The 14,942-nt window shown below is 48.1% G+C and overlaps 1 protein-coding gene across 1 annotated transcript in view; it reads left to right on the top strand.

Annotated features, from left to right (window-relative positions):
- Positions 1–2,432: 2,432 nt before the first annotated feature.
- Afap1l2 (actin filament associated protein 1-like 2) overlaps positions 2,433–14,942 on the top strand; it is a 116,236-nt gene continuing 103,726 nt past the window's right edge. Inside the window, exon 1 of the mRNA XM_030250909.1 lies at positions 2,433–2,624. Coding sequence (XP_030106769.1) covers positions 2,612–2,624 — 13 coding nt within the window. The 5' untranslated portion in view covers positions 2,433–2,611. The remainder of the gene's footprint in view (positions 2,625–14,942) is intronic.

Here is a 14,942-nt window from a genome sequence, read left to right as displayed (position 1 = left end):
TCTCTGGGTTGCTATGGCTTCCCTGGAGAGTTTAAAGTGAGCTGTATGAAGGGATGGTGAAGGCAGCAAACCAAGAGTCATCACGCTCACGAGAACTACACGTGAAGAGACCGCACTGAACGATAAGAGTCTCTGGTGGGCCTGGGAAATTGTGCTGGGCGTGGCTGGCTGTGGGCGTGGCTGGTCGTGGGCGTGGCTGGTTGTGGATGTTGCTAAAATCTTTTCCAGGGGAGATATGAATAACGCCTACTCTTCCTTACTACTCTTCCAGTGACACCCTGGTATGAGTCCACCAAGTTCACACTGAGAAACCAATGAATTTATTTGGCTTCTAGAGCAATGGGTGGCTTAGGGGGAGGATCATGGGTGGCCTTGAAACAGCCACACATGAGGAAGGTCTGCACACGGCATGAATTGATTCCTCCATGGCCACAGAGATGAATCACCCTCCCCAGTCCTTCTCATCTTTATGCGACACTCTCTCCCTCAGACTACCTGCAATTAGAGCAAAAGTGTACCCGGTTGGTAGGAGTGGCTGGATACATGGAGGAGGGTCCCAGTGCAGCTCAATGCCTTCCTGCCCCTCCTACGAGGAAATATCAACAGACTGTGTGCTCAGCTGTGGTGATCTTTTGTGAGCAGGTCTGGATGAACTACCAATGTTGACAGTGGTTCGGAGGATCATCCTGTGCCCACGGGTAAGGTCTGGTCCTTTCCTAGATGACCATGTGAGGATTTTCCTTTCTGTTGTGAGCTCTTCCCTCTTTCTCACATATAGACGAAGATCCGACTATTAAAGCATGCCCACCACCTCTTATCCACTTCCAGAACAGCGGCCCTCATTCCCCAGTAGTCTAAGATCGAGGTTCTTGGTGATTAAGAGTCACTAGAACAGAAAGTATCTCAGAGCTGAGTGCAGAGTCTGACAGCCTGGGTTTGAGTTCTAGCTCCACCAGTTATTGGCTGCACAGCTAATGAAGATTTGCTTAACTTCGCTAGGCCTCAATTTCCATTTCTATAAAAAATTAATTATTATTATTAATACCTGCTTCAAAGTAGGACAAGACCCAGCATGGTACAAAATGAGACATCAGACATTGTTTGCTAGCAGACAGCCAGCAATGTAGTAAAGATGGAGACCCGCCCAGCCCTGAGCTGAGCATAGTCTATCTCTTATATTGATCCTTACACTACTTCTCTTTTAGAAAAGGAAACAGACCCAGAAAGATTGTCGTATTCAGTATCACTTGGTGGTTGGCGTGGGGACCTAGGCTTGAAGGCCAGCCTCTCTAGTCTGAAGCTCTGCCTCTATGCAGCTCTCCCCAGGATGACCTGCCAGGCAGCACTGTGCAGACAGGAGGTACCCAGAAGTGCTTCCCACCCCACGGATACCAACGCCACCATGGGAGATGGTGGTGATTTCTGAAAGATCTTAACAACTGAGTGAGTGGTTCCCTTCTAAGCAGCTCAAGGCCGAAAAGCCAATGTTTGGAAATTTCCTCAGCTCAAGAAAGCTGCCAGACCTGACGCACATGACAGCTAGGTCTACACTCAAGACCTACCAACCTCAAGCTGGCTAAAAGCCGGGGAGATGCTTGCTAAGTCCAACCCCATTTGAGGAGCTATTGGCAGTTGTGGGTCCTAAGAGGCTCCAGTAGATGGTCTTGAACTTGTGCACATACAGACAACATGTAAGTGACCTTGCTGGGTTCAAGAGAAAAGAGAACACAGCACAAGAAGTTGGGAGAAGAAAGTGCTCAGGAGGTAGGAGAGGAATTTGAGTAGTCAGAAGGGCAATAGATTTGATCAAAACACATTATATGCATGTATGAAAGTCTCCAACAGTCTAAAAAGCAAAAACAAAAATGCTACCAGCCTGCTCTGCCCCTCCTGCCCATTGCTGGACAGGGCTTCCCACCCCTCACCCCTCCCCGAGTCCCCGAGCCAGACAGCCTTGTCTGGGTGTGGCTACCAGCCCTGCTCTGCTGGATGCAGTCCATTGTAGGCTAGGAAGCAACAAGGAAGGGTGGGGACTCTGAGGCTGGCAACTTTTGGGAAAGCCCAGTGCGGCTGAAGAGCAGTGACAAGAATTTCAGAGCCCCAAATTGATAACCACACCTAGTTCCTTCTCTTCCCATCTGAGGCCCAGACTCTGAGGAGCTGCCCCTCTCGGGCTACAGAACTTAGGGTACAGCAGAGTTAGTAAGAGACACGGGGAAGGAGTCCTATAATCACATCTTTTCCTTTCCACTCTCGACTGGACAAATATGCTCTCCAGAGTCTGCCATTGTTCAGAACACAATAGCAGGCCCTGGAGAGGGCTTTCTGTATTTATTTGTGCTGTCCCCTGCTGCTGCATACTGGCCCCCACCTTTTCTTAACTCAGCTCTTCCCATCAATAAAAAGAAAATCTGGCTTGGGAACCTCTCCCTTCCCCTCAGTGGAGCTGGTTCTGCGTGGGTCCAGCAGGGTGTAGGGTTGTCCATCTCATAACATGTCCATGGGATCTGGTGGCAGCACAGGGCCTTCCAGAAGCTTCCAGGCCTACCCAGACCTGCTGAGACGCCAACTCAAGGGACAGAGGATGCTGAATCTTGTGGTGTGAGATTCCATGACATCAGCAGGTGACATTTGTGGTTGGGGTGAGGGGGGGGTCTACAGAGCCCCAGCTACTAAACTGGATCTTCTATGTGGATTACTCCAGTTAGGCTTGGCAGTGGGATTCTAGTCCCATCCTAAGTCTGGATAGCTTGTTTGTTTGTTTGCTTGCTTGTTTTTTAATTTTGTTTTGTTTTACTGTGTCTTACTGTGTAACATGGTTGGTCTGGAACTTGCTATATAGTCAAGGCTGGCCTTGAACTCAGAGATTCACCTGTCTCTGCTTCCTGTGTGCTGGGATTGAAGGCATGGAACGTGCCAGCTTGAGGCATCCCCAGCTCTCTGGGATCTCCACAGAGTTAAGCATGTGGTTTCTAAAGGATAGAAGGAAAGTCTTCTCAAAGACTAGCAAGGTGGAGCCTGGCCATAAATAACATTTTGTTCTACAGTGAGCCGACGCCGGCACAGAAAATGCAGGTTCTTTGCTTCCTCTTTTGTCCTGAAACATACACTTCTAAAGGAAGGGTCAGAAGAGTTACACTGTCTGATGCTGGCTTCTGGTGTGCAGATAGATGTACATGCAGACAAAGAACCCATATATACCATATGTATGGATTTATTAGTCTACTCCCCATGAGGTGTGCACTGATAAAACATAAAACCATAACTGGTCTGATGAAAGTGTTCTAAAGAGGCACGAGTGTCCTCCCAGTCTGAGGATCAGACTATTGAAACATTGCACCCCAAAACGCTGAAACTTCTCCCAGGAATCCCACGCTAGGAGAAAGAATAGGCTGAAGCTGGTGTGTGCCTGCTGGGGTGGGGTGGGGTAGGGGGACAGCATGGAACACTTGCCTTCTAGAACTTGCAGGAGAGACTAGAGCCCAGACAACCACAGGTCAGTCGTGGGCAGGACCATACCTTGGCCTAGACTGCTTGGGCATATTCACAGCCCTCTGCTTGACTCTTAACTTTAGAACCCAGAAAATGGAAGAGGGGCACTGAATAATTGTCCTCCTTCCAGTGTGTCACCATTGAACAAATTTCCTTTTCCTGGACTTTACTGTTTTCTGTTCTGACTGACTGAAGATAGTAGCCAGTCCTGGCTTCTTAGACTGTTTCCCCAAGTTTGGTGACAAGCCTGCTGACACTAGTTGTATTTTAATCACATGGCTCTCCCTGTATGCTGCCTGGTACAGTTGGTTTCGGTTGTCAACTTGACCCACCTGGGAATGGGAACCTTCAACTGAAGAATCAGCTCCCTCAGAATGGCCTGTGCGCCTGTCAGTAGGACATTTTCCTGATTGCTAGTTGATAGAGAAGGGCCCCTGTGGGTGGTGCCATACCTTAGCAAATGGGTCCAGGCTATAGAAGCAAGCAAGATGAGCAGGCCTTTGGAGAAAGCCGATAAGCAGTGCTCCTCCATGAGCTAAGATCCGGTTCCTGCCTCTAAGTTCCTGTCTGAGTTCCTGCCCTGAATTCCCTCAATGACTGACTGTGACAGAGAAATGGAAACCATCTGAAACCCCTTCCTCCCTGAGCTCCATCATATCGATAGAAAGCACACTTAAAAAAACATCTTGTGATAGGTTGAATAGGAACAGCCCCATGGGCTCTTATATTTGAATGCTTGGTTGACAAAGAGTGCCACTATTTGAAAGGATTAGGAGGTATGGCCTTGTTGGAGTGGGCGTGGCCTTGGTTAGGTGTGACCTTGTTGGGGTGGGCGTGGCCTTGGAGTGGGCGTGGCTTTGTTGGAGAGGGTGTGGCCTTGTTGGAGTAGGTGTGGCCTTGTTGGAGTAGGTGTGGATTTGTTGGAGGAAGTGTGATGTTTGTTTGTTTGTTTGTTTTGAGACAGGGTTTCTCTGTATAGCCCTGGCTGTCCAGGAACTCACTCTATAGACCAGGCTGGCCTAGAACTCAGATCAGAAATCTGCCTGCCTCTGCCTCCTGAGTGCTGGGATTAAAGGTGAGCGTCACCTCGCCCTGCAGAGGAAGTGTGTTAATGAGGTTTCAAGACCCCAAGTCGGGCCCAGTGGCTCTCTCTTCCTGCTGACTTCAGATCCAGTTGAAGAACTCTCAGCTACTTCCCCAACACCATATCTGCCTGCATGCCACCATGCTCCCTGTCTTGATGATAATGGACTAAACCTCTGAAATGCATGTAGCCAAAACTGGACTTCAACTTGTTATGTAGGCAAGGTCCTCTTGCCTCTGCAACCTGAGTCCTTGGATTTCAGGCATGCACCGTGTCTAGTTTATATGGCACTAGGGATCAAACCCAGGGCCTCATGAATGCTAGGCAGGTGCTCTGCTAACCAAGCTACAACCTTAACCTCTCATGTGACAGTGGTTGCTTTTGTTGTTGATTCTCTATAGCTAAGCACCGGCAGCAGGTTGGAGTAATGTCTCTCGGGAGATGAGTCCACCTGGCCGCTATGCCTTAACTGGAACAAGGAACTCTGAAGATAACATTAGAGAAAGGTAGAGATGAGATCAGGTTAGAGTGGCCCTGAGACTGTCTTAGAAGAGACAAGAAACCAGAGGTGGCCTCAGAGAGGCCATGTGACATCAAGCAGAGATTGGAGGTTCCCCTCAAACCAAGGAACACCAGGACCCACCAGAAAGTCTGTAGGTCAGGATGGTTCTTCCCCCAGATCCTTGCCTGCAAGCCCCTTGAGGTGCCAGTAGCCAGGCTCCACCCTCCAGACTATTCTAACAACCACAAAGATCAGCTTGCCACAAGAGCAGACCACAAAACTTCAACCAATCCCAGGCCGCCCTGGAAAGCATCCGCCTCCCCCCACCCCCACCCCCTGAAATTCTATATAAAGCCCACCTCCTGCTTCTTACCAGAGAAGAGGCAGCCACTCTACTCCTTCCTAAATCTCCTGTGTGAGGTTCCTTGTGCCTGTGACTTTGTGGTCCTGGTTCCTGACTACCAGGATACCTTTCTCCTCTGAGCCGTAACACTTGCGTTGCCCACGAGGACATCAGTCAACATGGCTGCTGTTCTCTAGAACTGTGACAGGGAAATGCATGTTTGCTGTTCTAGGCACATACTTTATGGCTCATTGGCACTGCTGTCTTAAGAGGTGAACATCACATGCTGACTGGTGAAAACAGTGTCTACCTCATCGCTGAGGTGGAGCTTGAGACAGTCCCGGCTGCAATTCCTCTACTGGGCTTAGCAAATTCTCTGTTGATCCTCTGGAGTTCGCAGATGGCTCTCTGGTTTTGCAGGTGGTTCTGGAGTCCTGTGTTGAACTCACTGTGGTGTAGCTGCCAAGCAGGGTGGTAGATGGGGCGGCTTCGCCCACAGCCTCCTTTGTTCTTCTCCAGATGGCACATGCAAGGATGGGGCACAAAACTCACCTTAGGAAGAAAAGTGAAACCGGAGGGAATCAGCCCCCGACTCGGTGGACACAGAGCCCCACTCTGGCTCTTCACGGGGGCCCTTCGACTCTCAAGATCCATGGATTGTTTCTCTATTGCTTCTTTCTGCCTTCAGTACCAAGGTTTTAAAAGCATATCTTGAAAGCACTTTAGTTAGCCACACAACTCTGCATTCGTACTTTCTGGAGTATACGGGAGTCTACTCACTTCTGTGAGGAGAAGACACGGTCTCCAGCTTCCTGGGGCCTCCTGGGGCTGGGCCAGTGGGAGGCAGTCAAAGGTCTAGGAAATGAGATGAGTTACCTTGCACGTTTAGTGATACTTTAATAACTAAAATGCTTCTTTCCACTTGTGCTAATTCAATTCTCCATGAGATAAGCCACCTTGATGTTGGTCCCTAAGGTTTCTAAGTTCAGTGATCAATCACTTCAGCATCTGGTATCTAAGGTAGGATGCCCAGCGTTTTGGAGAATAGGAGCACTCTGTAAACAGGGGCAGAGCAGCTGGAACACACCCCGGCCGGCGAGAGTGCAAAGTGGTGTCGCCATTGTGAAAGAGCATTTGCTTCTTATGAAGTGAAGCATCCTTTACCACACAGCCCAGTATTTCACCCAAAACCTTTATGCTATGTTTATGCTAACTTTAATCACAAGAACCAGAAATACCTCAAATATTCTTCAACTGGGAAATGAAAAAAAAAAAAAACACTATGGTTCAGCAATACAATGAGATTTTCTTTTTCCTATTTTGAAAAATGTATATAATATATTTTGATTATGCTTTCCCCTCCTCAAGCTCCTCCCATATCCTCCTCACATCCCTACCTTTCCCAACTTTATGGTCTCTCTCTCTCTCTCTCTCAAAAAACAACACCTCTCAAAAAACAAGAATCAAATCAAATCAAATCATATCAAAACAAGCAAACACACAAAAAAACCAAAACAACCACCAGTTAGATAAAAATATGCCCAAATGAAACAAAACAAACAGTCCACAGAAAAATGCATGAAGTTCATTTTGTTGTGGCCAACTATTCCTGGGCATGGGGCCTGCTCTGGAGTATAGTTGATGTATGTGGTGGTTTGAATGAAAACGCCCCCATAGACCCATAGGGAGTGGCACTATTAGGTGGTATGGTATTGTTGAAGTAGGCGTGGCCTTGTGGAAGGGAGTGTGTCATGGGGGCTGGGCTTTGAAGTTTCAGAAGCTGAAAGCAGGCCTAGTGGCTCACTGTATCCTCCTGCTGCCTGCAGATCTAGGTGCAGAACTCAGTTGCCTCTCCAGCACCATGTCTGCCTGCACATGCTGTGTTTCCTGACGTGATGATCCATGGACTAAACTTCTCAACTGTAAGCCAGCTCCAATTAAATGTTTTACCGTGGTCATAGTGTCTCTTCACAAGAATAAAAACCTAACTAAGACAATCTACCTAGTGACACTCCATTGGAGAAAATGGCTTTTTTCATTTGCAGGTGGATGTTGGTTGCAAATAACTTCTCAGTGAGAAGTGGGATCCCAAGCTCTCCTCTCAATGCTGTGACAACATCCGGCTCAAACTTGTAAGATACTGGTTCCTTGGTACCCTCCATCCTCGCTGGCTTTTACAATCACTTTTACCTCCTCTTCTGTATACATCCCTGAGCCTTGAAAGGAGCGGTAGGTAGGTTTGATGAAGACTATCTCATTTGTGACTGAGAGCTCCTAGGTCCCTCACTCTGTGCTCTTGTACAATGGAATATTGCTCAGCAGTAAGAAGGAGCAAACTACTACAATACCTTGCATTGCGTTGAGGGAGAAAGGGCTAAATCAGAAAGCTACATGCGTCACGACTCCACTGATTGAGTCAGAAGACCTCAACTGAAGCTGCCTACAAAGGGGAAAAGGCAAGGTCAAGGGTGATGAGCGATTCCGTATTTTAATTATGGTGATGATCACATGTATGTATTCGCATGACAAATTCACAGTACTGTGGACCAGGAGGGGTGAATTATGATGTATGTAAACCATGCCCAAACTTTTAAAAAAGATAGTAAAAAAAGAAAAGAGGCTCAACTAAAAAAAAAATGTATGTCACCCATCCTACCGAACTTGGGGCTGAGAGGCATTATAAAGGAGACCTTATTTATATGTAGCCAAGCATCCAGTCTTAAGCAGCTTGCTATAAACGGGGCACTGTGCTCAGCACTTGAGATAAGATGGTGAACAAATGGATGCTAAGCACATAACTTCGAAAGTATAAACAGAGCAGCGTGCGTGTGTAAAGGATTGGTTCTTGGCCATCAGCAGGGCCTTCTTGGGGGCCGGGGGATATTCCTGTTTAAGTGACGACTGGACTGGCTATGGCTAGGAAAGGGCACGGAGAAGTAGCGTGGATGACTGGACGACTCATGAGTTTCTGAAGTAGGGAAGGTGATGAGATCGTCAGTGTACACCTGAGAAGGAACCCCAAAATAGTTAGGGTGTCTAGCAAGAGTTAGACCGCAGGGAGCAGTGCTGGATTAATGGTATAACCACAGAGGGCCCATTAGAAACATAAACACATTACAGTCAACATGCACGTGAACGCTCACAGTCATAGTATTCATTATTCCGACATGGAAATACCCCCAAGATGAAAATGAAAGAGAATACCCATGCAATGGAGTCCTATTCAGCGTTATAAAAACATGAAAAGCTAAATTAAAATGTGTGATGGCAGAGAGGAGCCTTGAAGACATTGTTGTGCTAAGTAAAAGAAGCCAGTCACGAAACATGACGGGATGGAGTGGTCTTTTGGAGTAGTGTGTGATTCCACTTTCATTTTGACGGTAAGGAAATCTACAGAGTCTGAAGATAAAATAGAGACCAGTTGAGGCCCAGTGGATGGAACGGGGAAGATGGCGTGACTACTAACGTGTATGATATTTACATTTCAGAAGGTGCTCTGACAGTTAGTCCAAGCTTCAAAACAGCTTTAAAACTGCTGTCAATTTATACATTCTTAATGGGTAAATTATCCTATTTGTCTCAATAAACTTGCTTTTGTGACTAGGAGGTAAAGCCTGCGATATTCTTGGTTGTTCTATGTAAAATGTTGAAAACTAGAAATTGTCCAAACACCCCTCAGCGAGTGAGGGGTTATACGAAGTGTAACGTATCAATAAGATGGCATCGTCACAACTAAAGAGGCATCTAGTGACAATAAGAACTAACTTGAAAATACGCAAACTCTCCTTTTCAGTGTAACGGGGACAGTCTCCTCTGTGGGGGAAGATGTAACAGTTCTGGAGAAAGAGCCAAGTGCCAGAAAGCAGGGAGACATCTGAGAACCAGGGCCTCACACTTCCAGGACTCGAGTGAAGAGGTCAGGTGTGGCTGTGCCTGCTTCTTCTGGGGTGGGGGCGGGGTGAGCGGCCAGGAGGCTTGAGTAAGTGGGACGCACACACACACACACACACACACACGCATGGCCTAGGCCAAGTGCGTCAAGTCCAGCTCCGTGAGCCCCAGCAGCCCTCTCGGCTCCTTTCTCCTGCTTGTTCTGTCCGTGACTGAGCCTGTACTAAATGAGCTGATTGCCATTTGTGAGTGTTCAGTTTAGAGAACGAACTCTGTGAGGTGTATTGATACTACAGGGTAAGCCAGAGTAACTTCAGATGGGATTGGTTTGCTGTCTGGGTGTTTTCAGGGCTCGTTGCTGTGACAACCTTAGCAGTTCTCTTTGTCGTGGACCCAGAACATGGACTCCCGGAGGACTCTGGGATAGACACAGTCAAGCCTGAGAATATGAGGCCATCTCTTTTATCTATTTATCTATTTATTTTTTTACACTTCATATTTTATTCCCACCCCCCTCCACCCTCTGACTGCTCCACATCCCATACCTCTTCCTCAACCCCTGTCTCCACAAAGATGTCCCCGCCCGCCACCCAACCAGACCTCTAAACTCCCTATGGCCTCCAGTCTCTTGAGGGTTAGGTGCATCTTCTCTGACTGAACCCAGACCGGGCAGTCCTCTGCCGTATGTGTCAGGGGCCTCATATCAGCTGGTGTGTGCTGCCTGGTTGGTGGCTCAGTGTCTGAGAGATCTCAGGGGTCCAGATTCATTGAGACTGCTGGTCCTCCTGTAGGGTTGCCTTCCTCCTCGGCATCTTCCAGCTTTTCCCTAATTCAACCAAAGGGTCAGCATCTTTTGTCCATTGGTTGGGTGCAAATATCTGCATCTGACTCTTTCAGCTGCTTGTTCCGGAGGGAAGTCATGATAGGTCGCTTTTTGTGAGTGCTCCATAGCCTCAGTAATAGTGTCAGGCCTTGGGACCTCCCCTTGAGCTGGATCCCACTTTGGGCCGGTCACTGGACCTTCTTTTCCTCAGGCTTCTCTCCATTTCCATTCCCGCAGTTCTTTCAGACAGAAACAATTATGGGTCAGAGTTTTGACTGTAGAATGGCAACCCCCTCCCTCACTGACTTCCTGCTGGAGGTGGGCTCTATAAGTTCCCTCTCCCTATTGTCTGGCATTTCATCTAAAGTTCTTCCCTTTGAGTCCTGAGAGTCTCTCACCTCCCAGGTCTCTGGTGCATTCTGGAGGGTCCCCACAAACCTCCTACCTCCAGAGGTTGACTATTCACATTCTTTCTGCTGGCCCTCGGGGCTTCAGACCTTTTCCCTCACCCAATACCAGATCAGGTTCCCCTCTTACCCTCCACACTCCTAGTCCTATCCACTTTCCCTCTCAGATCCCTCCCTCCCTCCCTCCCTCCCTCCCTCCCTCCCTCCCTCCCCACTTGTGATTGCTTTCTTCTCCCTCCCAAGTGGGACTGAGGGAGGCATTTTCACTTGGGCACTTCAGCTTGTTGAGCTTTCTGAGTTCTCTGGACTGTATCTTGGGTATTGTCTTAGTCAGGGTTTCTATTCCTGCACAAACATCATGACCAAGAAGCAAGTTGGGGAGGAAAGGGTTTATTCAGCTTACACTTACATACTGCTGTTCATCACTAAGGAAGTCAGGACTGGAACTCAAGCAGGACAGAAAGCAGAAGCTGATGCAGAGGCCATGGAGGGATGTTCCTTACTGGCTTGCTTCCCCTGGCTTGCTCAGCCTGCTCTCTTATAGAACCCAAGACTACCAGCCCAGAGATGGTCCCACCCACAAGTGGCCTTTCCCCCTTGATCACTAATTGAGAAAATGCCTTTCAGTTAGATCTCACGGAGGCATTTCCTCAACTGAAGCTCCTTTCTCTGTGATAACTCCAGCGTGTCAAGTTGACACAAAATTAGCCAGTACAGATGGTAAGGGCTCAGTATCTGGGTTAGAAACACAGGCCCATCATTAATAACAATGTAACACTGAGCACGTGTCTTCCTTAAAGAATCAAAATGTGTCAAATTGCAATACTGATCTCATTGGCATGTTGTGGGGACTTCACGGGACAAAGGTATGTGCTGAGCACACACTGGAATAGGAACTATGTTGGTAAACTGTCATGTGCTGTTGGAACTCATTTAGAGCGAACTCTGAGAACAAGAGGTGGCCTCAGACGCAGCAATACCACTCTTGGGAGTATACCCAAAAAGATGCCCCGCCAGGCCACAGAGGCACGTGTTCTACTATGTTCATAGCAGCCTTGTTTGTGATAGCCAGAAGCTGGAAACAACCCAGATATCTCAGGACAGAAGAGTGGATACAGAAAATGTGGGTCATTTACACAATGGAATACTACTCAGGTAGAAAATATCATCCTGAGTGAGGTAACTCAAACCCAAAAGGACGTGCATGGTATGTACTCACTCATAAGTGGATATTAGCCAAAAAAAAAAAAAGTACAGAATACCTGCACTGGCTAATTTGGAGCAACTTGACACAGCTGGAGTTATCACAGAAAAAGGAGCTTCAGTTGAGGAAATGCCTCCATGAGATCCAACTGTAAGGCATTTTCTCAATTAGTGATCAAGGGGGAAAGGCCCCTTGTGGGTGGGACCATCTCTGGGCTGGTAGTCTTGGTTCTATAAGAGAGCAGGCTGAGCAAGCCAGGGGAAGCAAGCCAGTAAAGAACATCCCTCCATGGCCTCTGCATCAGCTTCTGCTTTCTGACCTGCTTGAGTTCCAGTCCTGACTTCCTTGGTGATGAACAACAGTATGGAAGTGTAAGCTGAATAAACCCTTTCCTCCCCAACTTGCTTCTTGGTCATGATGTTTGTGCAGGAATAGAAACTGACTAAGACACCATCTGAGGCCAGATCTGAACCAAGGCTTGGGGAAGCCTTTCTTCCTGCCTTCCTGGATTGCCTCCTCTTCATACCCCACCTAGGCGGAGTCCCACCTGTTATCTAGACCACAGAATCTCTGTTTTGGAGGGGTGTGTACATGCATGTGTGCACATGCGCATGCCCAGGCGCATGCGTGGGGGGATGCCAGCGTCTTTCTCAATCGCCGTACACATTATTACTATTTTTTTTAATTAATTTATTTATTTGTATTCTGTGTGTGCGAGTGTTTTGCTTGCAAGTATGCAAGTATGCCGTGCACATGCTTGGTGCCTGCAGAGGGGGTTGGTTCCTCTGAAACTGGAGTTAAAGATGGTTGGTAGCTATCACGTGGGTGCTGGGAACCAGACCTCAGTCCTCTGCAAGTGCAGTATGTGCTTCACCACTGAGCCATTTCTCTGGATGTAATCCCTCTGTCTTGCTTTCAGAGAGAGAGAGAGAGAGAGAGAGAGAGAGAGAGAGAGAGAGAGAGAGAGAGAGAGAGGGAGAGAGAGAGAGAGAGAGAGAGAGAGAGAGAGAGAGAGAGAGAGAATGAATGAGAGAGAGAGAGACTCTCACAGAACCCGAGGCTCCCCAATTCAGCTAGACTGGCTAGCCAGCAAGTCTCAGGGATATTTTGTCTCTGCCTCCCCAGGGCTGGGGGGTGGGGGTGGGGGGTCACAGGTACGTGCCACCACCCTCAGCCTTCTCATGAGTACTAGAGATCCAAACTCAGGGTCTGAACCTTGCATGGCAAGCACTCACCAGCCGGGTACTCCCCAGCCCCAGAGCCCGCACATTCTAATGGTCTCACCATGCTAGTGTCCCTGACTGTTCGAATGCAGCAGTGATGGTCATGTGAGGTAGGACTGGATTCCCTGGGGCCACTCAAGAACAAGTCCACAAGCCTAGCGAGCCTACGGCTGTGTTCTCCGACCCATCTGAGTGACTGACTTACTACTCTTCCTTTTGCTACTGAAATGCTTTAGTGGGGGGAAAAATGCTGTTTCTAGCTATTCGGAAACTCGCTTCTTGGCTTTGATCCCCATACCCTGAACCCTTGTGTTTGAAGATCATCCACAAACTTTGCTTGAGTTATGCAGAAGAGTCCATTTGAGTGACAGAACAGGATCCCGCAGGCTGTCTGATTGTAGCGCCTGGTGTCAAATATCCGGTGCAGCCAGGGGCTCCTCTATGGAAGATTCCCATTTACATTCTGTGGGTTGTTCTGCCAGAAGCAAGTGCGGCCACCCCGCCTGAGGCTGCATCCAACAGGAAGTTAGGAAGCTGTTTCTCCCATTCTTCTTTCTACTCCCCCTTTCCTGCTCACGAAAGAAAAACAAATATACCGGAACAAGCTCTTGGTACCGCAGTGTCACAGAAACGCACAGATTGGTGGAACTCCGGGTTTCAATCCTTAAAAGATTTTGTTCTAGAATTGTCTAACATGAAACTTATAGACATTCGTGCATGGGCCCTGTAAGATAACGATAGTGTGCAGTCATCAGCGGAGAGAAGAAAACAGCATTTCCTTTTTGGCTAACTAGGGGAAAGGGCAGTTTAATACACAACTTGGCTCCCTAAATAGCAGATCAGTCTCATTGTTTGCCCCTTGGGAGCTTGTCAGAAATGCAGAAATCCTGTCCAGTCCCAGACTAGCTGCTGAATTAGGGTCTGCCCTTTAGCTTAATTCCCAGCTGATTCCCCTAAGTGCTAAGACTGGGAAGTTCTGGCTTGGCAAATTACCGTTTTCTGCCTCCCTGGAGGCTGCAAAACCCTGGGAGGACTCAGGCAACTTATTATCCAACAAAGCTCCTGGTACTATACCTATGGGGGCAGAGGGTGACTGCTGAGAGGTGGTTTGGTGGCAGCTGGGTGACTGAACTCTGGACCAATGAATTCATGCACTGCACTACCCAGGATCCCGGCTAGTAAGATGTGTGTTGTTAGGGTGTCACTCACCAAATAAGCTGTCTTAGTCTGTGTTCTATTGCTGTGAAGAGACTCCATGACCACGGCAACTCTTGTAAAAGCAAGCATTTAATTGGAGCTTGCCTTGTCATCTTCATTGGCAAGGCAGGGAGCATGGTGGCACCCAGGCAGACATGGTGCTGGAGAAGGTGCTGGGAGTTCTACATCCAGATCAGCAGGCGGCAGGAAGACAGAGACACTGGCCCTGGACCGAGCTTCTGAAACCTCAAAGTTACACCAGTTATACACTTCCTCCAACTACCCAAGCAGTTACACACCTCTTCTACTACTACAGCAAGGCCACACCCAACCCCTCTCATGTAGTGTCCCCAATGACAGAGTATTCAAACACCTGAGTCTACGGGAGCCATTCCTATTCAAACCACCCAGCCAGAGGGGTTAGCTCCTGCTGGGTCACTACACAGGTCTTCATACTAGCTGTCTTTTAGCAATCTCAGATTAAAGGCATGTAAAGTCTGCTGTAAAGTGGGGTGCCAACACTTACCAAGTATTCACCATGTAATCCTTACAACAAACTGGGAGGGGGGCACAGGTATCATTTTATTTTCATTTCAATGGGGAAATGGAGAACATTTCAATGGAGAACTGTTAAAGTCGTTCAAGGTCACCCAGCTAGAAAGAAACAGAAGGAAGACTTTAACCTAAACTCCCAGGCCTGTGAGCCAATGTTTCCCAATGTTTTGTCTGTCGCTGCTTCCTCTGAGGAGTCCTTTGCATATTTTATGCTAATCATG

The sequence above is a fragment of the Mus musculus genome, chromosome 19, assembly GCF_000001635.26.
Source record: "Mus musculus strain C57BL/6J chromosome 19, GRCm38.p6 C57BL/6J".
Lineage (NCBI taxonomy): Eukaryota > Metazoa > Chordata > Mammalia > Rodentia > Muridae > Mus > Mus musculus.
This window is presented reverse-complemented; position numbering and strand designations above follow the sequence as displayed.